The sequence below is a fragment of the Plasmodium coatneyi genome, chromosome 12 (assembly GCF_001680005.1).
Source record: "Plasmodium coatneyi strain Hackeri chromosome 12, complete sequence".
Taxonomy (NCBI): domain Eukaryota; phylum Apicomplexa; class Aconoidasida; order Haemosporida; family Plasmodiidae; genus Plasmodium; species Plasmodium coatneyi.
The window spans coordinates 45,794-73,428 of NC_033567.1; the positions used below are offsets into that span (position 1 = coordinate 45,794).

The 27,635-nt window shown below is 35.9% G+C and overlaps 3 protein-coding genes across 3 annotated transcripts; 2 read left to right on the forward strand and 1 right to left on the reverse strand.

Moving 5' to 3' along the window:
- Positions 1-2,951: 2,951 nt before the first annotated feature.
- PCOAH_00037170 (SICA antigen) lies at positions 2,952-4,581 on the forward strand (the record flags this gene model as incomplete). The annotated part of the gene is made up of 5 exons (XM_020060508.1): positions 2,952-3,024; positions 3,293-3,400; positions 3,452-3,495; positions 3,624-3,737; positions 4,147-4,581. 5 exons carry the CDS (start codon positions 2,952-2,954, stop codon positions 4,579-4,581), a joined length of 774 nt encoding a protein of 257 aa, XP_019916779.1.
- Positions 4,582-5,425: 844 nt separating this feature from the next.
- PCOAH_00037180 (KIR protein) lies at positions 5,426-7,165 on the reverse strand (the record flags this gene model as incomplete). The annotated part of the gene is made up of 3 exons (XM_020060509.1): positions 5,426-5,665; positions 5,927-6,796; positions 7,145-7,165. 3 exons carry the CDS (start codon positions 7,163-7,165, stop codon positions 5,426-5,428), a joined length of 1,131 nt encoding a protein of 376 aa, XP_019916295.1.
- Positions 7,166-16,654: 9,489 nt separating this feature from the next.
- On the forward strand, positions 16,655-17,545 carry PCOAH_00037190 (SICA antigen; the record flags this gene model as incomplete). The annotated part of the gene is made up of 2 exons (XM_020060510.1): positions 16,655-16,684; positions 17,174-17,545. The coding sequence occupies 2 exons, from the start codon at positions 16,655-16,657 to the stop codon at positions 17,543-17,545; spliced, it is 402 nt and encodes a 133-aa protein (XP_019917047.1).
- Positions 17,546-27,635: the final 10,090 nt, after the last annotated feature.

Sequence of the window (27,635 nt, forward strand, 5' to 3'; positions counted from 1 at the left end):
TTTTCTAAGTTAAGGAACAACAGTATGGCCTGCTATTTTATTGCTTATGGTTTTGTACGCCCGAAGGGTGTATAAAAAGAAGGAAAAGGAAAAAAAGAAGAAAAATTAGGAAAACAAAGATTTTATGAAGGACGAAGGAGAAAGAAGAGGAGCGCAAAAATTATAATGATCTATATTTTTATCATAGGAATGTTCTATAATAATATACATACTGAGAATATATGTGTATTTTATGATCTTAATGTAAATTCAACATGCCGAGTCTATTAGTGGACCTACTAGTAAAGTGGGTTAACGTGAGGCGAATAGAGGAGAACGAAGATTTCAAGGTATGAAGGAAAAAGGAAGAAAAAAAAAAGGAGGGAAAAAAAGAAGGGAGGGAGTAAAAGTGGAAGAGAAAAAAAGAAAGGAGTGCATGGGGGAATACACGCATTTGTGTACTAGTGGTGTTGAAAGAAGTTCTCTATATCGGTACGATATACACACATTGGTAGGAATACACACACATTGTTGGAAATACATACACACATACTTTTCCTTTCTTTCCCTCATATTCCAGAATCAAATATGGAATGAGTTGGAAGAACTATTTAGGGATATGATGAAAAATATAGAGCAGGACACAAGCATGGAACCAGAATTCTGCACTATGGCAAAAGATGTAGGTGCAGAGGAGTTAAGAGGACCCGTAGAGAAGGAGCTATGCAAAATTCTAGTAAGAATATTTCTCTGGATAAATGGATTAGAGCAGAAATGGGATAATACTTTAAGATGGATATGGAAACCGAAAGAATGGAAAAGTGTAGGAGAGGATGAAAAAGAATTACAAGCGCATCTTAGATGCCTGGTAGGAAAAGTAACTATAATGAAAATGTTACTGCCACATTGTGAAATGGAAAAGGTTGCACCACTGGTTAAGGGAGCTGTGGAAGGTATGGAAAACTTTTACAGCATTCAGGGCAGGAGCAGAATATGTGACAGAGTAGATAATAAAAGTGTAGGGATGGGTGGGAAATTCATATGGAAAGAATTAGGTCAATGGATAAATGGATATGAGAGGGAGAGGGACGGTGGTTACCGGAAAGTTGAGGCAGGGCAAAGTGCACTACACAAAATAAAACAGGCAGGGGAGAGTTGCCGACAAAAAGGGGAAAAAAAAGAAATTAAGAAGGAAACCCTGGATAATTTGGGAATAGACGCCACCGCTAATGAAGACTTGTATTTAGGGGAAGAAGATGACAATTTGGATAACAGTGTTCTGGGGAAAGTGTTGGAGGAAGTGAAGGACGGGAAAATAGCGGACAATAAGCAGCTGGAAGAGAAGGTCGATGCCGAAATTGAGAAAAAAAAGGCACCCAAACCAACTAGAGCAGGTAAAACATATCATTAAAAATATTATTAAATATATTACCTAAGTAAGAAAAAAGAGGAAAAAAGAAAAAAATAAAGGGAAGAACGAGTAAGTTAGTGAAGGAAAGGAAGCGAGTAAAGAAGATGATGAGGAGGAAGGAATGAAAGTGAAGGAAAGGGTCTAAGGAAGGAGGATCTAAGGAAGAGAAAGGAAAGAAGGGTCTAAGGAAGAGGAAGGAAATAAGGGTCTAAGGAAGAGGAAGGAAATAAGGGTCTAAGGAAGAGGAAGGAAATAAGGGTCTAAGGAGGAGGAATGAAGGGGTCTAAGGAGGAGGAACGAAGTTTTCTAAGGAAGAGGAAAGGAAGGAAGGTGGTCTAAGCAAGGAAAGGGATGTCCTAGGGAGGAAGAAGGGGGTCTATGGAAGGAAGGGTCTAAGGAAGGAAGAGAAAGGAAATGGAAAGAAAGGAAAGAAAGAAAAAAAAGAAAGGGAAAATAAAAAGATAAAAGAAAAATAAAAAAGGAAGGATAGTTCTAGGTTTAAGGTTCAGGTAATGTGGGTCTTGGGTTAACGGTAAGGTGGGTTCTGGGTTAAGGGTAAAGGTAGGTTCGGGGTTAAGGGAAGGTGGGTCCCGGGTTCAGGGTAATGTGGCTTCGGGGTTAAGGATAAAGTGGAAAATAGATGTGTTGTGTGGAGAATGAGTTGAGAATTGGAGAATAAGACTTCTGGTTTAGGGTTCAGGGGTTACGGTTAACGGTTTATAATGTAGGAATGGGTTTCAGGGTGTAGGAGTAAGTTTCATGGTGTGAATGTAGGGTTCAGGGTATTAGAGTGAGGGTACAGGTTCTTAGAGTGAAGGTTTAGGGCGTGAGAGTAGATTTTCCGGATATAGGACTTTGGATTTCGGGTTTAGGGGTCAGGGTTTAGGCATGGTGTCTAGAAGAAGAAAGGGGTTTGAGGAGGATAAACCATTCGCAGACAGGAGTTTACTTCTATAAATTGTAGCGGGGCGTCGAGGCCCTTAGAGGGAAGAATTCCTCGCAGACAGGCCATCCTGAAATTGTGTCCAACGGAACAACGGCTGTCCAACCGGACAAGGGAGAAGGAAACCAGACAAGGGGGAACCAGACAGGGGGGGAGAACTGGACAAGAGGAAAGGAACCGGAGAAGGGGGAGACTGGACAATGGGGGAACTGGACAAGGGGGACAACGGGGAAAAGGAAACCGGAACAAGGAGGGAAGGAAACCAGACAAGCGGGAACTGGACAAGGCGGGAAGTAAACTGGACAGTTGGTGAACCGGACAAGGGGGAAACCTCCATGTCCACCCTGGAACGGGTGCATGCAAAAAAAAATGAAAGAGGAAAGGAAAGGATGAAAGAAGGGATAAAAAGATTGAAGTGAAAGAGAAGAAAAGAAGAGGAAGAATGAAAGAGAATGATGAAGGAAGGAATAAGGAAAGGAGGAAAAAGAAAAAAGGGAAAGGAAGGAAAGGAAAGAAAGAAGGAAAGAAGGAAGGGTTTAAGTATAAGATAAGAAGGAAAAAAGGAATAAGAAGGAATAAGAAGAAAAGAAAGAAAGGAAGGGTCTAAGGAAGGAAAGGATGTCTAAGGAGGAGGAAGTAAAGGAAGGGTCTAAGAAGGAGGAAGGAAGGTGGTTAGGGATCTTAGAAGGAAGTTACTTCCTAAGGGAATGAATGTTGTTAGGTGCTTGGTGGTAGGGTGGTAGGGAGGTTGTTAGGTGTGGAAGGGTCTAAGGATGGAAGGAAAGTATTCTAAGGAGGGAACGGATGGTCTATGGAAGGAAAGCGAAGGAAGGCTGTTACGGGAAGGATAGAAGGAAAGAAGGAATGAAAGGAAAATAAAAAGAAAAAGGAAAGCAGGAAGGAAAAGAAAGAAAACATTACTCTAGAACCATCTATCCTTATTTTTTCTCTTGATTCAGAGGAGGAGGGGCAAGACGACGCAGTAGAAGAAATTGAAGAAGAGGAGGAAGAAGAAGAAGCAGGAAAGGTGCAGGAAGAGAACGGGAACAAAGATAAGGAAGATCCACGTAAGGGAAAAAAATTCGAACAGTTGCACAACTTTTGCGCTCACACAGCAGGGTTGCACTCCTCATGTCCACCCCTAACAATGTCCAACCCTGGTGTGAGCACACATCATATTTTAGTTCCATAATAGGTCCTAATCACATTAAAGAAAAAAAAAGAAATCTTCCCCTTCCCTACTTCTAATCCTTCTACTCCTTCCAATCCTTCCACACCCTTTCCCTGCAGAAGAAGTCTCTAAACCTGCAGCAGAAGAGACTAATTCCAAACAAGAAGAACCACCCGCTGCTCCTGGTCTTCCTGAAGATGGTCCTCAAAAATCTGCTGAAACTGCTGTACTGGGTGATGGGCGTGCCAGTTCCAGTGCTGGCACACCTATTGCTAAACCACTTATTGACAAGAAAGGAATCGATCCCTTCCTTCCTTACCTTCCTCTTGCTCCTGCCGTGCTTGGTATTTCTATCATGAGCTACTTGCTCTGGAAGGTAAGAAAAAAAAAAAAAATTAATAAATTAATAAAAAAAAAGGAGGAAAAGAAAAAAAAAAGGAACAAAAAAAAAAAAAGGGGGGTAGGATTCCGCACTTAACGTTCTACGTTTCAGTGTACTGGATTTCGCATTTTAGGGTGTGTATCTATAGGATTTCACACTTGGGTTTGAAGTAGTAATTACTGTTGCGTGAACAAACATTTCGCATCCCTATTAAAGAAATATTTTCTCCCTTTTTATTATTATTATTTTTTTTTTTTTAGTACTTTGGTATGCTTGGTAAAAATAGAAGACGTTACAAAAGAGCTTATCAAGCACGTAGTCCCTCCTTAGAACAGCAGATTGTTGACCATTTGGACCAGGATGATGCTCCACGTGAATATTACATTGTAAAGGAACGCAAACCTCGTTCTACGCCTATAAAAAGGAGGAAAAAACATGCCGGCCATCGCCGTGCTGGTGTACGTCGCCGCATGATTATTGATATTCATTTAGAAATCTTAGACGAATGTCAAAAAGGGGACCTGCATTGGACGAAGGAAGACTTTTTCGAAATTTTGGTTCAAGAATTTATGGGAAGCGAATTTATAAAGGAGGAAGACTTTGCTCCAAAGGAAGTTGTTCCTAGGGAATGTGATACTAAGGAACGGGTTCTAAGTTCAGATTCCGGGTTTAGGGAAGGAACACTTTGTTCCTAAGGAAGAATGTGTTCCTAAGTAACGTGTTGCTATGGCAGGGGTTCCAAGTTCAGATTCCGGGTTTGGGGAAGAAGACTCTGTCCCTACACAAGTTATTCCTAAGGAACAGGTTCCATGTTCAGATTTCGGGCTTAGGGAGGGATAATTTCTTCCTAAGGAAGACTTTGTTCGTAAGGAGGATGTTCCTAGGGAAGAGGTTTCAACGGAACAGGTTCCAAGTACAGGTTCCGGGTTTAGGGTGTAGGAAATATTTTTATTTTTTCTTTTTTTTTTGTTTTGTATTTTGTATTGTATTAAATTTTTTACGTTGATATGTGGTCAATATAAGTGGAAAAAAAAAAATTTCGGCACTTTGTTTTGATTTGTTTCGTAAAATTTTTTTTATTGAAGAATTAAAAAAAATGCTTATTCATTCTGCTACAAAAATTTTGACTTCACCAACTTTTTTTTGGTTTTTTAAAATACGTGAATATTTCTTTGAAAAGGTGTCCATCTTTTTTCATTTTATTTTCTTTTTCCGCGCCTCTTTTTGGTAGTATATTCTTTCCTTATGTGCTTATTCATACATACAAATGGAAGGAAGAAAAGAAAGAAAAATAAAGAAAATAAGGAAAAAAAAGACAAAGTAGAAAAAGAATGAAAAAAAAGAAGGAAATGGGTCAAAGAAGGAAGAATGGAAGAAAAACAAATGGAGGAAAAAAGAATGGTCATTTTGCGTCTTTCCTTACACTGTATATATAAACTGTGTGCGTTAATTTATGCTTCTTCCAGAGGAGTGGGGTAGGGATATTCCATTCAACGTCAGATGCTACATTACACACGATGTGTTACATCACATACGATGTTACATGTTCTGATAACCTACCATCCCGCGACCCCGTGTATTATTATTATTTGTTTTTTCACTTTCTCTGGTCGCCTGTCTTGTATATGCAGCAGATCGTACTGTGGAATTTTCGCTTGCATCCAGTATGGAATTTGTTCTGGAAGCCTCTGTAAAGGTGTCGATTTCACTTCCGGCAGATCTTTTTCCTCTTCTTCTTCCCTTTGAATGGTTACCAAACAAAGAAGACCATGGTTTATACTGAAGGGAAGAAGTATGTTAGGGTGGTGGTAGGTGGAAGAGAAGGTTGTTAGGTGGGTTGGTGGAAGGAAGGTTGTGTTAGGGGTGGTAGGTGGATGGAAGGTTGTGTTAGGGGTGGTAGGTGGATGGAAGGTTGTGAGGATGGTGGTTGGTCAAAGGAAGGGTGTAAGGGGTGCAAATTTGTGTGTTAGGGTGGAAGGAAGGTTGTTAAATGATTCAATTTTTTTTATTTTTTAAGTTTTGAAAAATTTTGATGCTTACTTTGTATAATAAGAAAGGAGCGCCAATTGTTGCTAACGTACCAAGGATAGAAGAGATGGTTGCATTGGTGGTGGCTTTATTTAAGTTTGCCTCTGCTTGAAGGGATGCCGTTTTTGCTTCAGACTCTATTCTTTCTTGTGCAGATTGTAATGCAGATTTCTCTTGCGTCAGTTTTTGCCTGTCACTGGAACATGCTTCATTTTGTGTTCTTACTGTTTCGATATCATTTGATGTTTTACAGTACAGTTCTATCACTTTCGCTATATCACAATATGCCCCGTACTGCGCTTCGAACTCTTTACAATATTGACCACTTACATTGGGTCCCGTTTTACAATTTCCTCTTACAGCCGTGCACGCTGAAAGAACACCACTCCGGTAAGTCGACCAACTCAGATCACAATTGGGATTACCTGCCTTTAAACCCTTTTCTACAATACTATAATCTAAGGAATAATGGAATATTTTTTCCCTATTATTAAAAATATCCCTTTGAACATCCTTATATATAATTTCACATTTCTTACCAGTGACAGCATTTCCCAGCGTTTCGTAAATTTTCTTCAGAAGGTCTGATAACTGCCTACCATTTAGGGCGTTCCGGAATTCACGTCCCACCCAATAGTAATAGAAATAGCAGGGTTCCCTCTTGTAGTAAGAGAGCTGATTCCATTGACATGCGGTACAATAGGCCTTTGTGATCTTTTCCTCGGAACCAGAAAGTACAGGGTACTCAGTTTTCAGTGCAGTCCTTAATGTTCCTCCCAATTTTTCGGCGCCTCCACCACTGCTGTCACAATTGTCTATACGATCATTATTGAAGGTTCCCAGGAAATTGGATTCTGAAGGTAAACTTCTTGGAAATATAACCTGCAAATATATATAATGGGCAGGCAGAAAGGAGGCAGAGTAGAAGGGGAGTGGAATGTATGAATATGTATATATATGATATATATATATACCTATATATATAGGTATATATAGTCTATATGTATGTATATACATATATATGTGGGTGTATATATGTATATATACATATGTATATATATAGGCATATATGTAAGTACATTCCATGTGTATTCCTTCCTCTTACACACGTGCATTCCTTCCTTTCACACACATATTCCTTCCTCTCACACACTCTTTCTTTCTTTATAACCCATCAATATTTGCCCCCTCTGGGCAATATTACCCCTTCCTTCAATATATTTTCCTTACCGTTGGTCCTGTTTCTGACATGGTTTATATTTGTATTGTATATTTTTCTTGTGTATAATGGAATTTTTCTCAAGGGTTTTTTATATATTTAAAAAAAGGGAAGGAAGGGGTGTAAGTATTATACTTGTTTAATAATGATTATGAATAGTGGAATATACGTCTGTACTATTATGAATGGGTAAATATGAGTATATGTGAATATTGATTAATATTGAAATTTCTTATTTATTCATTCTTTCTCTATGTAATTTATTATTGTGCTCTGCGCTTGCATGATTATTCGAAATATTGAGTTATTATTTATATATACACGATTTACTGTGATTGCACATATATATATAATTAGCATATATATATATATACCTCATATATGTACATATATATACATGAAGGAGGGGTTTGGAACACTTTTTTTATCTCTTCCCCTTTTCTCCTTTTCTTTCCTTTTCTTTTCTTTCCTTCCTTTCGCCTTCTTTTGAAGCAGGAGAAAATTTTATTATTTTTTTGTTTTAACGTGTTTTGGTTGTTATTTCTTAAAAGAGAACAAGTGTTGATTGTTGTTCATTAAAAAATTGATAACAAATATTACATAGTTCATACATGCATGTGCATAGTGAGCACTCAACCTCCACCCTTTTCGGAATGTGTGTGTACATTGATCAACTGGTACTATGTGTTCGATATGAATTTATTCATATTTTATAGTAAATTATACTCCATTTCATGATCACGATAACTCTGTTTTTTAACAACTTCCCTTTTTTGTTCCATTTCCTTTATTTTATTTTTTAAAGGAATAAGAAGGAAAAGGAAGAAAAGGAGTGAAGAAGAAAGGGTGTGAAGGAAGTAGAAGGAGTGTAGGAAAGAAGGAAAAGGAAGAAATAAGAAGGAAGGAAAGAAGGAATAAGAAGGAAAAAGAAGGAATAAGAAGGAAAAGGAGGGAGAAGGAAGGTTTAAGGTGTAAGGGAAAAGGAAGAAAATGAAGGAACATATTACATACGTTGATAAGCCACATTCCTCGACCTTGTATTACTTCTATTCCTTCCTCCGTCCCTGTGCCGTCCATCATTATATAAAGTAGAACCATTCGTTGTTGTTGAATCTGCTACGGATTCTATGGTAGAGTTGTCCGTTGTTGTATATAATGTAGTAGAATCGTCTAAAAACCTGTTGAATGGTCGATCTGTTGTTCTTCTTTTTCTGCTGTTGCTTCTCCCACCAGAGGAAAGGGTGTTACTTATCCCACGGAATAGTGGTGCATACTAATAAGAAAAAAAAAAGGGGATGTGAAAATATATATCTGTATATATATATACATATACATATATGCCTATATATAAATATATATGTAGATATATATATGTACTTATATATGTGTACAAGTGTGTATTGTATATATATAGTATATGTATATATATGCATATATATATATGTATATAAGTGTGTAATTGTTACTGTACTTACTTTATACAAAAGGAAACTGACGACGCCAATTCCTAGGACAGAGAAAACGGATGATATGGCGGTAGTAGGGATGGTTCCACCGGAGGAATTTACTTCCCCTGTTTGTAATTGGATTGATGCATGTTCGGGCCCCTCCGAAAGTTTCTGTCCAGAATCTATGGTGCATGTTAAAGTTGACCGCCTCTCTTGAATAGGTCCTTTATATGTTCTATTATATTCTTCACAATGCTTATCAGCACTACTACTACTCCCACTTGGACCATCTGGATTACTTGGACATTTTGTATTTAATGATTCGTAAGCTGAGATAATGTTCTGTAGGTGTTTCTTATATTGTTCAGAACAGAAATTTTCGGTTTCCTTCAGTTGCATTTCTATTTTATTATGGTCGAGGAAGTATTCATATACTGCTTTCATGTCATTGAAAGTGTCCTTGTCAATTTTACTGTCATCATATATAATCGCACACTCCTTCCCATTCAAAACTACTTTGAGTTCTTCATAGATCTTTTTCATAAAATCCAAAAATGATTGAATTTTTAATTTGTTAACTAATATATCTCCTAACCAATAATAAAAGAAATGGCACGGCTGACTGTAGGTCGGATATTGTCCTCCGCTGATAATTGCATTGCACCAGGCGTCCATGATGCTTTCCACATGCTTTTTAATATCGTCCTTCCCATCAAGTGCACCTTCCAGTGCAGTCTTTACATTTCCGGTCGAAATTGCATAGGTATTACACCCATTCCAGCGTCTATCGAATTGACCGTACATACTTTTTGAAGGTAAATTTTGCAAATCCTGATCCTATAAATATATAATTGGGCAAGCGGTTCATACATTCTTATGTACATATGTACATGTATATGTATGTATATATATGTGTATACATATAACACTACATATATATGTACATATGTATATATATGTACGTAAATGTACGTGCATTGGAATGTGTATATATACATATGTGCATTGGAAAGTATGTATGTGCCCCCCACTGTGTGCAATTTATTATACATTATTTGTGTGTACACACACACACACAGGGGGAAAAAAACATATGACATTGTATTCATCATATATTCACAAACACATATATGCACATATATATATATTCCACATATATATATATATACATATATATTCCTTCCACCCTTTCCAATTTCCACCACCAGCCCACTTCCTTTAAACACGTGGGGATTGATGTGGGTGGACATCCATTATTTTTCTTCCCCCTCATTCTCTTTTTTTTTTATATTTCTTACTGTCATTGTTTATGTTTGTGTGTACATATTCTTTACACAATAAATTTTGTATTGTAATGTGTTGCTGCTCCTATGTATTCATACATGCATGTGTTCATGTATATATTTTTCTGTGGGTATATAGTAAATTTATATTAAAGCTGTTATTTCTACATACACGCATTTAGAGCATGCATAAATGTGCATGTAAAATTTTCTTGTATAAAATTTTTTTTTTTACAAATTTCTGTACAAACTGAACGCACTTCCCATGGATGGTTACCATAAACGATTGCATATTATTACATACACTTCTTATTTCTTCTCGCACTTTTAAATAAGTATATATATATATATATATATATATATATCATTCTATCCCACCTACCATCCTACACTCTTCTTCTCTTTCTTTCTTTTTTTTTTTGCTTTATTAATAATAAAAACCGTTCTTTCCTTTTTTTTCTTTTTTTTCTTCTTCCTTTTTTTTTCATTTTATTTTCTTCTTCTTTTATTTTTCTTCTTCTTTTTTTTTCCTTCTTGTTTTTTCCTTCTTTTTCCTTTTTTTTCCTTCCAGGGAAGGAATGTTGTTCCCATTCCTTTCCTTCCTTCTAAGGCAGATTGTTCCCTTCCTTTTTTTCTTCCCTTTCCTTCCCTAAGATGCGGAGGTTGTTCCTTCATGTGTTCGTTTCCTCCTAAGGGAAGGTTCTTCTCTTTCTACTTCAGGGAAGTTGAAGGTATTATTCCCTCCCTTCTTTAGGGAAGGTAATTTTCCTTTCCCTTGGGGCAAGGTGTTGTTCCCTTTCCTTCCCTTCAGGGAAGGTGATGTTGTTCCTTTTCCTTCCTTCTGAAGGAGAAGGAGGAATTTTTCCCTTCCTTCCTTGCCTAAGAGGGTAATGTTCCTTCCCTTAAGAAAGTACCTTCCTTTCCTTTCCACAGGAAAGTACCTTAAATTCGTACCTATCACTTCTTGCCTATATTCCTTCCTACATGGTTATTCCGTTAGGGGGGGGCAGTAGTGCACAAAAATAAAATTTGGACAAACAGGATTCCTACGAACTACATGGCGCTGCTCCATTTATAGTATAACATGTCCATGTGTTTTCTCACATTCCTCCCCCTTAATGGACCACAATGTTCGTCCTACAGATCTTAGTCTATGTATTTAATGTATTGTATATATTGATCAGACTTAGTTGTAACCGCAGTGGGAGACATTGGATCTAAATGGAATGAACGGCTCTTGTATTGTAGAATTCGTACATAGAACGAAAAGGGGGCTCATACTAATTGGATGTAGAACTTTCCTACTACATGCTACTGCAGGAATAAGCAAATAATGATCCATTTTTTCTCCTTAAGCATATTCTATTTTTTAAAGTATATTCTATATGTGTAAAGCTGGGTATATGGAACAAAAATTATAATGATCCATTGTGGTTCATAATGGTTCATAAAATGGGTCCACACTGTTCCATAGAATGGTTCATCCTATAAAATGATGGATGGATTTTGTTCATCATCATATATAAAATATGTGTGATGGGTTCATATAATGGTTCACACCAGTTAAGATACCTATAAGTGATGGGAATACCGTATGGTATAGTTCTGGTGTAGAATAATTTCCCCTTTTAAGGTAATTACTGATGGTAAATTCGTCTGTATCACTTTTTCTAAAAAATTTTATTATTCACAAATTTTCCTATTTAAGAATTTTTTTTTTTGCAGAAACAATGTTTTTCCCTTTTTTTTAACTTTATTTGCTGACAGTTCTTCTATGTGCCATAATTTTTTATTTTGAGAGCGTTCCTTCTTAAATTATGCATAAAGGAAGAAGTTGCATAGAATGAGGAGAGAATAGGAAATGACGCTAAAAATAACTTATGTCGAACAAAATAAAGTATATGCAACATATGTGAATAAATATAGGGGGATAGTAGAATGGAATTTTCTGTTCTTTCTTTCTTCCCTTTTAAATTTTTATATTTATTTGGGAAAAGAATAAATTTTAGATATGTGAGAGAGCACCTTTAATACTGTGCAAATTTAATTGAGCAGAATTTCCTTATTTTGCGGATGTAATTTTCCATATTGCGGGTGAAATTCTCCTACTGAGAGAATGTTCCGCACTTCTGTTCTGTATGCACGTTTATTTTTTCATCGCAATTTATTTATTCGGACTGTGTTGTTAACAATTTCTAAGTGGAAATTATGTATTTGAGAATTCTACCTTGAGAAGCATTTTTTTCGTTACAATAATTTGTAGTAGCAATTTTTTTTCTTTTTGGTCAGTGTTTTTGTTTTGGTTAATTCTTTTTTCTGTTAATTTTTCTGTGAACAATTTTTTTCTCATGTGAACAACTTACACTAATTTTGTGGGAGGGCAAAATGCATTATAAAGGAACATTACCTCCCATAGCGGAAAAAAGAACATTGGTGTTAAGCGCCTAAGTGTAAAAGTTGTACATAAAATGACAGAAAAAAAAAAAAAAAAAGAAGGAATAACTTGTATAAGAAGGGATAAGAAGGAATGAAATAAAGTGCTACATGACGAAAGAAATATGAAGGATATGTACAACAATATTCCTTCTAAAAGATGAATAAGAAGAAAGGAACGAAAATGAGAAATTTTGTATACTTGGAAGGAATCAGTCAAAAAAGTGCCCTTATGGATAAGAGAAATGTTTTACGTGCAGTACTTAATGATGTATTATTATTTCCACTTGATGAGTGACGCATTTAATGTATAATAGTGAAAATGGCTGCACCGAATGAATTTGATAAATTAGTGGAGGCATGGATAAAGGAAGGAAGCTACACGGACAGGAAAGTTGGGGAAGTAAGCACTTATAAAAGGGGAAGTTATATTTGTTATAGGAGCTAAATAATAAACAGATGCAGTACTTCTTCTTTCTATTAGGGGAAAGAAATATATTCCATGTAGGAAATATTTCTGTGTATGTTATTCTTATTTGCAGGACGAGTTATGGAGAAGAATACAAAATTGGGTGGATGAATTCCACAGTACAATGAAAAATAAGAAGGATGAGAATATAGGAAAGGATGGATGCGACATGGTTTTTCAGGGAAAAACAGAAATAACAGCATGGGAGGGAAAGATGTGTTCATTCATTTTGAAGAACTTATTGAAAATTAAAGAAGTGCAAGGGGGGGATAAGGATCGTAATGGAATGAATGGAAAAATAAGAGAATACGTGCAATGTACAATAATGAATGTATGGTTATTTATATACCAGCATATATATTGTGAAATAACAGGTGTCATGAATAGCCCCTATGAAGCCATGAATATTTTGCACAAAGAGCTCAGCTCGGGACAAGGGGAGGAATACAATAAATGCAAGTATGGAGAATTCAATACTATGAAAATGGGGGGTAGAAATATTTTTGAGTTTATATTTAAGAAGACAATTGCACAAGGGCCACTTATGGGCCGCATAAATGAAATGAAGGCGGAAGATTACTGCAATAAGAAAAGAAATAATAAAGCAGGAACAGATAATTCGGAAGGAGTTAATAATGATAATAAGGATAAAAGATCAGGGAGTGTGAAAAAGGGGATATATGGAACGTTGGAGAAGGAAGTTCCAAATGTATTGGGTCAATTAGCTGGAATAAGGAGGACATTAAAGGGAGTAGCACAACCCGTACCAGCTCACCCTAATGGACAGGTCCCACCACATCAACCAACAGTATCATCAGGACAACCAAGTGCAGAAGCAGCACCGCAACCAAAAAAAATGACCACACACCAATTCCATTTCATATCCAAATTAATAACAAAATGGATACGAAAGCACGGTATGGACAAAGTAGACCAATTTGGGGTAAGGAACTTTAAATGTGAGGAAAAAGTAACATAGTAGTATTAGAATAATATGGTAATAAAAAGATGGTACAAGCACACAGTGTGTTAGGTAAACACAGTAAAATAATGTGTATACACACACATATATATATGTGTTTTTCGTGGTAATTTTTTCCTTGTAGGATAAAGTGTGGGCTGATTTCAAGAAAATATTTGATGAATTAATTAAAAGGTTGAAGGCACAGGAACCGGAGGAAATAATGCACCTTTGTGGTAGCATTCCTGAGTGGCATGATAAAGCCAGTACGAATTATAAAAAAGAATTATGTAAAGGTATGGTACTAGTAAAATATTTTATGAATGGAATCAGGGGAAGAGAACAAGGGAAGAAGACAGGAGAACCGGTTGTGGAGAAATTGACTGACATACAACGCTACCTTAGGTGTTTAGTGGGGACAGTAACTATGTTAGAACTTTATGGAGACCATTGTAAGTTCGGGGAAACTGCAAATTACATAATGGAACCGATGAGAGGAACGCTTAGCGCATACCACCTCGATGGGAAATATGAGAAGTGTGCAAGAGTTGACGCCGTAAGTTTAACTATAGGACAGAAAATTCTCGGGAATGAGGTTAAGAAGTGGGCACAGGTAGTTAAAAAGGGGGGTGATAGGAAAATAGGTTTAGTAGATCAGAGTGGTAAAGCCTATTGTGGGCGAGAGCAGAATCACAGTAATAAAGAGGAACAGAAGAAAAAAGAAGAAGAAAGTGTTATAAAGTTACTTGGCCTGCAGAATGAAAATGTGCTGGAAGAAATAAAGCGTCCCAGTAATACTTCGTTAAAGGATAATTTAAAAGGAATAGTGCAAAAAGTAAAAGAAAAGAAGAAGAGTCTACCAGAAAAGGACCCATGCTACCCGAACGCAGGAATAGGATTCGAGGAAGGAGAAGAACGTAAGGGAGCACATTCATATATGGAGTTCATTTAAGGAATGTAGACATGAAAGGAAGTTATTCCTTTTTTTTTTTTTTTTTTTTTTTTTTTCATATAGAATAAAGGTTCTGCTTGAGTAAAGGAAGAATGATTACATTGCAATTACATATTGTTCCTTTTCGTTTATCTAGTTACTATTAGTGAATGGTTCACAAAATTTTTTAATGAACCTACAGAAGATGATGACAAGTATGAATATAGTGAGTACGACACATGGGCTGCTGTATGCGACACTAGTGCTACTGATGAAAAATATGACGCCAATAAGTATGGAGGTTTCTGTAGAATTATGTTGAAAAATGTTATGATGGTCACAAATAAGAAGAATCAGTATAATCCAATGGACCAGAACCCTGCATGTCGGGGGAAGCATATCCCACTATGTGAACTATTAAAAGTATGGATGTCATATATGGGTACCGTGTGTGTACCAAAAGAAGTTGCAGACTATGTATTCAGGGCTGTGGATGAATTAAGCAGTGAGTGGGGAGGGAAGGAAGACTATGTGAAGTGTGAATACAAGGAAGCAGTAAATCTTTATAGGGAAAATAAAGATATGCTGCATGAAGTGCACAAATTACTACAGAGTGGTATTAGCAGTAATAAATTTGGTCTATTAAGTAAAAGGAAATGGTGCGATGAAAACACAAGAAAATACCAAACTAACTTAATAGAACAGAGTCCAAATGCCCGGAGTGATAAAGGACAAAAGAGCACAATGATCAGTCACAATAGTGGGGGGACAGGGATGGAGGACATCATTAAGAGAATTAGGGAGAAGATGGAAGAGGAGGAAGAAGAATTGAAGGATATAATGGAAGTTGTTCAACAAGTAGTGAATGAGCAACAACAAGAACAACAACAATCACAAGCAGTTCAACCTCAACCACCACCTCCCCCAGCGTCAGTAACTCCGCAGAAAGTAACTAAGAAAGATGAAGATGCAGATGGAGAAGGTAACTGTAAGAAAAGTGCGCAGGAAGCTAATGCTCAGGGTAGCTCTTCCGGCGGCGTTCAGATAAGTGCAGGATGCACGTCGGCAGAATCCTTAGGAGCAAAAAAAGGTGTTACCGATAGGGATGATGGCAGTCTTCCTCCAGGTGTTCCTCCTTCAATATTGAGTCAACCTGGAGTAACACTTGAAGATCCTGCAGCAGCCCCAGCTCAGGCAGGTAATGGAACACTGACAATGGAAATAAGGGGAAAATGTAAAAATTAAAGGCGGGCGGAACGGAAAAGGAAGGAAAGTGAACACTTCCGTCCACCCTAACACCCTCCATCTCTTTCTTTTTTCTTACCTTCCACCTTCCGGAGGAAGTATGCACCTGAAGGGTGCATATTAAAATAAAATAAAGAAAAAAAAAAAATACAGTAGAAAGAAGGGAGAGGAAGGAAGATAAAGTCGACCACCCTTTTTTCCCAACCTTTATTTCTGGTGCAGGTTCCGAAGCTCAAACCCCAAGCACAGGAACAGACACACAAACACCGATATCTTCCAGTGCAAGCTCCAGTTCATCAAGCTTAAGTTCAGGAAGTTCTTCCAGTAATTCAGGTGGCGAGACAGTTAAAACTGTTGACCAAAGTAATGATCCAGGTCTCTCCGGTTCAAATGGGTCCGATGTGGATGTGTCCAGCACAAAGGTGGATACACTACCTTCTGAGCCGGGAGGACAAAGTCCTGATCCAACACCAAGAACATCACTACAAGAGGCAGGTAGACACGGTAGTCAAAATGTTCCCAAAGCACCTGTTCCTATTCCTGAGGTAGTTCATAACAAGATGGTCGACCCTTACGTACTCCTTACTCCATACCTTCCTACCATTCCTTTCTTCATTGGTATTTCTGCTATGAGTTATCTCCTTTGGAAGGTAAAAATAAAAAGAATAAGAAGAATAAAAGGAATAAAAGAAATAAAAAAGAAAAAATTAATATTAGAAGAAAATAAGAAGGAAAAAAAAAAAAAAAAAAAATGAAAGAAAAAAAGAAAGGAAGGAAAAAGTGAATAAGTATATTTAAGGTTTCACATTTAAGGTGTAGGATTTCGCATTTAGGGTGTGTGTAGTATTTCACACTTTAGGGTGTATGTAGGATTTCTCAATTTAAGGGTGTGTGTAGTATTTCGCATTTAGGGGTGTGTGTACAGGATTTCGCATTTAACGAGTGGGTGGAATTTCCCACTTAGGATGTATGTGTAGGATTTCACATTTTAGGTTGTGTGCAGGATTTCACAAGTTAGGGGCGTGTGTATGGGATTTCGCATTTAGGATGTGTTGAATTCCGTACGTAGGGGTGTAGGATTCCGCAATTTAGGGGGTGTATGTGTAGGATTTCGCATTTTAGGGCGTGGATGTGTAGGATTTCGTATTTTACGGTTTGAGGTAGTAATTATTGTTGCGTGTGAACAAACATTTCGCATCCCTATGAAAGAAACATTTTTTTCCTTTTTTTTTTTTTTTTTTTTTTTGTTCAGTATATTGCCCTCGGTAAGCGAAAATCACGTCACAAAAGAGCTCATCAAGGACCTCTTCCATCCTTGGAAGAACAACTCTTTGATCATGTGGACGACAAGGCAGATGGTCCACATGCATATACCTTAGTAAAGGAACGCAGACAACAAAGATCCGCTCCAACAAGAACGAAGAGGACAAAAAAACAGGGTGTTGGTCACCGTGTGTGTCATCGTACCATTATTGATATCCATTTAGAAGTCTTAGACGAATGTCAAAAAGGGGACACCAAACTGGTTCAGGAAGACTTTTTTGAAATATTGGTTCAAGAATTTATGGGAAGTGATTTTATAAAAGAAAAAAAGATTCAAAGTTCAAATTCCGGGTTTAGGGAGGAAGACCTATGTTCCTAAAGAACAGGTTCCAAGTTCAGATTCCGGGTTTAGGGAGGAAGACCTTCTTCCTAAGGAAGGTGTTCATGAGGTAGATATTCGTAAGGAACAGGTTGCATGTTCAAATTCCGGGCTTCTTATTGATGTTCGTGAGGAACATGTTGCAAGTTCAGATTCCGGGTTTTAGGGTGTAGTATAAATATTTTTCTTTTCCTTTTTTTTTTGTGTATTGCATGAAGGTGTTTACATGTTCATGTGTAAGCCATATGAATTCAAAAAATTTTTGTTCCCGCCTTTATTTTGACTTGTTTTGTAAAATTTCTTCTTTATTGTAGATTTAAAAAAATGCTTATACATTCTGTTATAAAATTTTTTAACTTCAAAAATTTTTTTTTTGTTTTTTAAAATACATGAATATTTTTTCAAAAAAGTCAACACCTTCCTTTTTTTTTTCCGCATCCGCGTTGGGAGTATTCTTTCCTTATGTGATTATTTAATCTTACAAATATAGAAAAAAAAGGAAAGAAATATGAAGGAGTGAAGGAAGAAAAGAAAAAAGGAAGGAATGAAAAGGAATGGGGGAAAAAAGAAGAAAGTGTCTCCTTTTTTTTTCCTACACTGCATATAAGCTTCATGATGGTTATTTATTCGTCCCCCTCTTGAGGAAGGGGGCACACATTCAATATTCCAAAGTGTTGCATTCCAAATGTGTGTTCTACATCCGACCGTAACCTACATTCGTTCTTTGGTGATGACCTGATGTAGTATTATTATTTGAATTTGTTCCTGTTCCTGCTCCTGTTCTTGTTCTGGTTCCTCTTTTGGGTGATTTATCATATATGGTAGAAGTATCTTCTGTAGAATCTGCTATGGTTGAATCTGTTGTGGAAGCATTGTCCGTTAATGTGTCGAATTCATTCCTGATGGTGGATCTTCTGTTTCTTCTTCTGTTTCTTCCGCTCCTTCCATTTCCAGAAGAGTGGTTACCAAGCCAAGAAGACCATGGTTTATACTGAACGGAAGGAAGGTTGTTAGGGTGGTGGTAGGTGGGTTGTTAGGTGGTGGTATGGTAGAAGGAATGTTGTTAGGGTGGTGGTAGGTGGGTTGATAGGTTGGTGGTAGGTGGGTTGATAGGTTGGTGGTAGGTGGGTTGATAGGTTGGTGGTAGGTGGGTTGATAGGTTGGTGGTAGGTGGAAGGGAGTGGTGTTAGGTGTGTTAGAATATTAATAATATTGTTAAATATTTCAATTTTTTTTATTTTAAAAAATTTTAAATTTTGAAAATTTTGGATGCTTACTTTGTATAATAAGAGAGGGGTATCTATTGTTGCTAAAGTGCCAATTATAGAAGAGATGGAAGAAGTGGTGGTGGCTTGACTTACAGCTTGTTCTGCTGCCAGGGATGCTGCTTCTCTTAGTTGCTGTATGTGACGGGAATGTGTTTCTTTTGCTTCTTTCTCAATTTGTAGTTTAGTGTCTGATTTACATTGTAATTTTATCAGTTTCACCAGAATGTCTTTTTTATTCTTTTCTGTCCAAGAATTTGTACAGTAGTCATTAGTAGGATTGGTTGTACAGTGTGCACTTACAGCATAATAAGCTGAAAGAGCATTTTCTATGTGATGATTATATGTCTTGTTACATTGGGAATTATTATTTTCTAATATTTTTTGTATAGCATTGTGGTCATGCAAGAAGTCAAATAGTGTTTTTCTTTGAAGGAAAAGTTCCCGGGGAACATCATCGTATTTAGTTCTACATAGATTCGTATGAGAAGATGTATGCAGCGTTTGGTAAATTTTGTTCAAAAGGCTTGAAAATGTATGATTCCCTAAGTTATTCCAGTACTTATCTCCCAACCAATGGTAAAAGAAATAACAGGGTTCATTATTATCATTGGGCTTCCATGTCCACTCCTTCTTCATCTTGCATGCGGAACAATAAGCATGGGCGATATGTTGCGCCTTATCAGAAAGTCCGGAGTAATCTGTTAATTTTCCCTTTAATTGACGCTCCCATTCTTCGAACTCATTACCAAGGGACTTACACGCGGTCTTCTCAGCCGAATTGAATTTCTCATAGTATTCCTCATGTGAAGGTAATTGCTTCGGATCCAATTCCTACAAATGTAATTAATATAATATATATATGTGCATTTTTACATTTCCATTACAGGACACACGAAGTGTATTATATGTGCTGCACATATTTATGTATATCCACTTTTAAGCAAAATAGAAGAAGAAAACTTCAACCTGTGGTGGTTTTGCCATTTCCTTCCCTTTTCTGCGTTGTAAAACTTTGGTGTATAATAAAATTTATAATAAAAACTTTCCTCTATATATATTCGAAAAAAAGGGAGGGAGAGTATAAAAAAATTGTGCCCGTCCGTTTGTTTCGTGATTATTAATGAATATGGAATTGTTATTATGTGAATATTACACATTCCTTAATTCTCGAATGCCTATAACACACTATACGTATACGTCAAATCATTACATATATATATATATATATGTACATGTGTATAGGTATATATACATATGTATATGTGCATATACACATATAAACAAGTATATATGTTGAAATTAACAAAGAAGTAGAGACAAAGAAAAAGAAGTCAAAATAAAGGCAAAAAAAAAAAAGAGAAGAGGAGAGGGAAAAAGGGTGGATATACCTCCTTTTTCTTTTACACACAACGTTCCTTTATTTATGTACTCAGGGCACTCTATTCTATTGTATGGTGTGTTCTTGTGCATCGTTCTCCGAATTAGTACATTATACCATTATTATTCACATACTCCGGTTACTAAGTATATAGAAATGCAACTCCCTCCTCCCCGGACCTTTTAAAATGAACATTTTAAGCATGTTATATATTGTAAGTTCATGTTTCCCTTCCATTATTATTAGAAAAATCACTAAAAACGTTTAATGTATATATGGCATACAGTTCATGTACATGCATATACATGCATATATGTGCATAGAGAGCACATTCTTCCCTTTTCTTGTGGAACATGTGTACATTGCACATTATTTGAGTTCCTATCCTGCTGCTCATCCTCCCCCTTTTCATTGCTTCATTATATTTTTGCATATATATTAAAGTGTGCTCACCCCCATAATTTTACCTTTTTTTTTTTTTATATTTACTTCTTTTCGATAAGTATACTGCAAATAGGTCATTTATATTATTGTGCGACACATTACACATCTGCGTTATCTGTTTCCCTCCTCTTTTAAAAAATATGTGCACACAATATATTGCATATATTAATGTATCCCCCTTTTTTATTTTCTTTTTGCTTTGTTTAAGTTAAACAAGTTTTGAAAAGGTTTGAAAATAGATTAAAATTGAGAGTAAAGAGGAGTGGAAGAGAAACTCAGGAGTTTCACTTCCTTTCTTCTCCTTCTCTGTTCAATTATGCGATTTTTTGGTTATACCCTTCCTATATTTTTATTCCTTAAATTATATATGTGCACATATAAGATAATTCGACACATACATATGTGTATAGTATGTTATCATTATTTAAGAAATAAAAAAATATACATTATTGAAGAAAAAGGAAGAAAAAAGAAAAATAGAAATCCCCACATTCCATACACTTACCAATCACCGCTACACTTCACACTTACAATCCAATCATCATCATAGGAACAAGCACAACAAAAAAAAAACACAACAAACAAAACAAACAAACACAACTACTACAACAATCCTTGTAACAACAACAACAAGCACAACTACTACAAGAATAACCTTGTACAACAACAACAACAATAACAACATCTTCTTCTCAGATCGTAATGAAAACAATATCTTCTTCAGATGCATGAGCATCTGGTACGATGAATAGAACATCTTCTCAGATGATCATCGAACAATAACAACAACAACCACATCTTCTTCCTAGATGATAACGAACAAACCACAACAACAGAACATCTCCTTCCAGATGATAGCGAACAACTTAGATGGTTATTCATCCATCTGAATTGATGAACATCATCTACATGGTGATCATCTCGTAGGTGGATGGTAATCATCTTAGATGAACATCATAGATCATCATTTAGATGATGTTCTTCTGGACGATGATGATGAAGTACTATATGGGATGGAATATTCGGACGAATTAGTTGTAAAATCTTCTGTTTCGGTGGAATATGTATCCGTTGAGGCGTTGTCCATGAAGGAGTCTTCGTTCCGCCTTCTTCTGCTGCTGTTTCCCGTTCTTCCAAAGAGGTGCTCTCCAAACCGAGAAGGTAAAATATTATACTGAATGAAGGAATGGAAATGGGAAGAAGGTTGAAGCAGAAGGGGATGGGAATATGTCTACATATACTTATATATATGTACTAATTATAATTATTACTCACTTTGTACAAAAGGAAAGCAACAATTGTTGGTAATCCTACTGCAGCTAATGTACCAGATATAGCGGGTACGGTTCCTGCAGAGAAGCCACTATCAGTTATAGACACCTGATCTGCTATGGCCTCAGAAACAGAAATGGAGTCTGCGTTACAATTTGTTGCTGCTGTTGTTCCGTTCTCCAATTTGCACTTCAATACGGATGGTGGTGGTGGAACATTCGTTCCACCACCGTCTTCCACCTCCCACCTACCATCTACCACCTTTAGGTGGAACGTGTTCTTGAAGTTAGTGCACCACTCCTTAGTGGAATTACCACCTTGGTCTGTGCAATAAGATTGCATTGCTTCATAAGCTGTAACAACCGGGGTAAGGTGATTAATGTAGTCCTTCTTACATTTGCATTCGTCAGTTTGAGGTGGAGGTTCTCCTGCGCAGTCCTTTCCTGTAATTGCATTTGCAGCTGCATTTATAGTATTGTAGTCTTGCCTATATTCATATAATGCTTTCATGTGATTGAAAATGTCCCAAGGGATGTTGTCATTTTCATACATAACCTTACATTTGTCACTAACTCGCGGTACTTGCAGCTGCTTCAGTTGGTCGTAGACGCTTTTCATGGCCTCAGAAAATTCGCCCTGCTTTTGTGAGGTACGAAACAGCTCATCTCCTAACCAATAATATAAGGAAGTGCAGTACTTGCCGTTAGGCGCCTCCTGCAGCGTTTTCCTCTTCTGCGATGCAAGGCAATATGCATTTATAGTGCCCCCTGCATAACTATCCATATAACTGTACTGTCCTATTGTACTTGTAAGTGAACTTTTTACATCTTCCAAGTTAGACACCTGATCCTTATAATTGTCAATGGCTTCACTTAATTCTTTATGCATTTTGTGTGAAGGTAATTTGCTCAGACACGTTTCCTATAAATGTGTAATGGAAATGTGTAATAGAAATGTGGGTAATGAAATGGGGAAGGAAGGGGTTGTCAGGTGTGGTGGAAAGAAGGGAAGAGAACAACTTCCCCCCTAAGGAAGATTACTTCCCTCCTTCCTTCCCCCTCCTTCAGTAGGGAAGGGAAAAAAGGGAAGAGGAGGAGGGACTTTGCACGTTGCGAGTTTATCATCATTATCATTATTTATTATTATTTATTATTAGAATTTATTATTATACCGGTATTTGTGTTTTCGTTTGTATTAGTGTTGGAGGTTCTAAGGGGCATGTTAGTTGTGGTAGTTCCTCCTGTTTACAGTCCTTCCCATTGGTTTGATATTTACTTTCAAATTCTGTACAATAAGGATTACTGTCCGTCTTACAATAAGTACATAATTGTTCATATGTTTGCTCAGTATTCAATTGACCTGCGGTACTCTGTAAAACACTCATATATTCTTTACACGTCGGCTTACTCTGTAGAGCTTCAACGTTATAGTTGTAATCAAAAAAATTTTTAACCGCTTTGCATTTATATTTCATAATTTGAGGGTATATACTAGGACATTCCCTTTTTTTATCCTTAATGTCGAATTTTGCCAGTGCTGCGTAAATGTCTTTCATGGCATACTCAAAAGTACTACCATTACGTATTTTTTCCTTTATTTTGTCACAAATCCAGAAGAACAAGAAATAACAAGGTTTATAATAAGTCAAGCTACTGTTTACTGTACATGCGTAAGAATAGTTTCGTACAATTTTCTCGGCCAAATTTAGATCAAGATCGTTTGTGTTCCGACTTAATGCGCCCTGCACTTTTCCTATTATTTGTGTGTCACACTCCTGTCCTGAGCGGCCCCCAGAGGAACAATTTCTTCCTTCGAAACCGTCGTATATTACTTTTGAGGGTAATTCTTCCATTCTTCTTTTTCCTTCCTTCCTTTTATTTGTTTGCTTTATTTGTATATGCGTACATTATTATATGTATATGTGGAATGAGTGAATTTATTTTTAGAAAAGTTGTGTTCCTTCCCTTCCTTCTCTTCCTCTTTCCTAAGGTAATGTTTTTTTTCTTCCTTAGAAATGTAATTTTCTTTTCTTCCTTAGACTATCCCTTCCTTCTAACCCCTTTCCTTCCAGCTGCTGCTGTTGCTGTTTCCTTATTTATAAAAATGTGTGCAAATGTGTTCCTGTTTGTTGAATATTTCACACATATATACATATATATTTGTTTTATGATTATGAAAAATATGGAAGTTTTTATCAAATTTTTAACTTTTCCTTTCTTCTTCTGGTTAATGATGTAGATACATACATACATATATATATTGCTTAAATTCTTTAAATAATGATATTGTAGCACACATATATATGTAAGTCGAAATCATTATATATTTGCACATATATAATTAAAGCCAGAAATGTGTACGAATAGGCGTACATATGCTAAGAAATAGCAAAATAAAAAAAATCAACATCTACCATACAATTTCCTTATCTGAGTTATGTTACCTTCCTCCCTTCCCTTCAACTTACCCTTTTATTCCGCATAAAAAACCACTTTTACCTATATGAACATGTATTGCCCCCTTACATTTATTATTTCTTTACATTTAATTTTTATTTTTTTTATTTCATTTTTTCTTTTTATTTTTTCCTGTGTTGGTATATTTGAATCATTGTATAAATGTACACCAAACGGGGAATAAAGAAAAAAAGAAATTATTAAAACAAAAAAAATCATTACAGGAAGAAAATTTATGAAAGTAAAAAACCTATAACAGAAAAAAAATTTTAATGAACATATTTTTTGGATCTTCAGTAGAAAAGTTTCTCAGCAAGATGAAATAAATTAAAAAGTTTACCAACAATTCAGAATGAAGTGGCGAAAAGAAATTTTTTTTATTTTCCTTCTTCGAACTTATGGTAATTATACATGAGCATGAGCTCTTCCTTACAACGCAAAAAAAAAGAAATAGAAGGCGAAAAAAAAAAAAAATGAGGGGGTGAATACCATTTTGCCTCTTATACTGTATGAACTTTGTCGTTATTGATGCTCTTCCTCCGAAGGGGAACATTACATTCCAAATGTGTTATATGCTTTGATAACTAATATTGGTTCTTTGCCTGTGTTGCGCACTCTTTTCTTTTCTATAATTATTTGTTCTCCTTCCACTTCTGGGTGGTGATGTTGGCCTACCATTATATAGGGTAGAATTGCCATCTGTAAAGTCGGACGTTGTTTCTGTTGTTGTTGAATAATCAGCTGAGTACTCTGTTAAATTGTCCGTCAGCCTATCAAAGTGACGATCATTGGTTGATCTTCCCTTCCTTCTTCCTTTGTTCCTTCCTCCTGCTTTATGCTTTCTAAAGGAGTCACTTATCCATGAAGGTAGAAGATCATACTACGAAGAAGGAATGAAAGATGAGAAAGGAAAGTAAAGACATATATATATACATATATATAAAACTATATGTATATATGTATGTACATATATATGTATGTATATGTGTATATACGATACTATTGATATTTTACTTTATGAGCGTAATTACCTTATATAAAAAGTAACCAAGCATTGGTAATCCTAGTGTGACGACGATGGAAGAAACGATAGGGCCTGTGGCCTCAAGTGCTGCTGCTGTAGTAGTAGATACTGAATTCTTCTCTTTTTGATCATGAACCGTGGAAATTACACGTAGAGTTTTTCCTTCTAGTTCCGTTTTCTGTGCGTGTGCTAATTTACAATTCGAAATTTGGAGTACCTTAGGGTTGTATTTATTATATTCGTTGTTGAATTTACTGCAATATTCGCTCTTACTAAAAGTAGTGCTATCACACTCTCCTCCTATAATGTTATATGCTGTAATAGCTCCCCACAGATATTGGTCCAATTCTTCCGTACAGGTGGATTCGCCAGTTCCCCATTTTGCCGTTATATTTTCACGGTCTTGATTGTATTCATATACTTTCTTCTCAGAATCGAAAGGGACACTTTCCATGCGGCTGCACACAATATCAAACTCCTTATTACCAGGTAACTTATTTAATTGCTCGCAGACAGCACGCATAATACTATTAAATTTACTACTATCATCCTGCAGACTGCTAAATATTTTTTCCCCAAACCAATAGTACACAAATCCACAGCGCTTATCCTTCGATAAGTTGCCCTCGTTCTCTTTACTTGCGTAACACCACACTTCCTTAAGCGCACTAATATAATCTTCATCATTATCATGCACTTTCAAAGCGTTTTCTATTTCTAAAGTGAAACTTCTTTCGACACTACAGAGACCATTGGGATTATTGAGTTTATTGTATGCTTCTGTTGAAGGTACCTCCTTTAAATATTGATCCTATGAATGTAATTAATGGAATGTGCGTTCATATGGTTATGTATTGCCTTTTTTCCAATTTACTGCATGTTATGGTATGACATGCATAAAAAATATTATATATGTATACACATATTAATATATTATATGCAAACACAGAAGAACAAACCTTCAGTCTTTCCGTCACATCCGCCATTGTTCATATTCACTCTTATGTATGTAATTTGAATTTATATATGTTATAAATTGTCCGTTCTTACATGTGTATACATTTTTCTTCTGTTGTATATATGTGGTGTATATAATATGCCTATGTACGAAGGTACTTTTTTCCCCCAATATATATATTTTTTTTTTTTTATTAATTTTAGAGTACACTTTTTTTGTGAGTTCTGCATATATATATATATATGATGTATATATGTATATATATATATGAGTGTATATGTATATATATTTTTTGGAAGGTTTGTTATGGTATAGACGAATACATAGCGTATACTATTTATTTTATTTTATAATAATTTTATTTTTTTGTTGTTGAATTTTGCTTTTTTTCCTTTTTTTTTGATTAAAATGTTTATGTTACCATGTGTTTAATATAAGTTTCAAAAAAAGGAGAAAAAAAATCGAAATTTTTTCCCTATAGGCATTCCCTATATTCGTAAATTATTATATTATTACATTGTGCATGATTACTTGTATACCATTATATATAATTATTTGTACCATATTTAGATATGTTGCATATATAGAAAAGAGGGTGCATCATTTTTTCCCCCACATCGGAGCAGAAAATTTTTGCATTCTTCCCCTCTTCCTTCCACATTAAATTAATAATGTTTTTGAATTAATATTTTTCCCTCTCCCCACATTAAATTAATAATGTTTTTGAATTAATGTTTTTTCCTCTCCCCACATTAAATTAATAATGTGTTTCTTTTCCATTAATATTCCTTCTGCCCACATTAAATTAATAATGTATTTTTCCCGATTAAATGTTTCTTTCTTTCTCCCATTAAATGTTTTTTTTTCCCTCTCCCATTAAATGTTTCTTTTTCCCTCTCCCATTAAATGTTTCTTTTTCCCTCTCCCATTAAAGGTTTCTTTCGCATTAATGATTCTCTCCCCATTAAATGCTTTTTCCCCATTAAATGTTTTTTCCCTGTTTGTGTTTTTTTTTTTTCTTAAAAGGAATATAGAAAAGGAAGGAAAAAATTAGAAATATTAGAAAAAAAAAGAGAAAAACGAAAAATTAAAAAATAAAGGAAAATAGGAAAGAGAATAACAGAAATAAAAAAAAAAGGAGGAGGAAAGGTCCTATTCTGCCTTTATATACTTTTTACACTTTGCGCGGTTATTTATTCCCCTTTCTGGGGGGGAAGGTGACATTATGTTCGATGGTAAGCTACATTTTGGTGATTTTGCCCCCTTCTTCTTCGTGCTGGTGGATGCTGT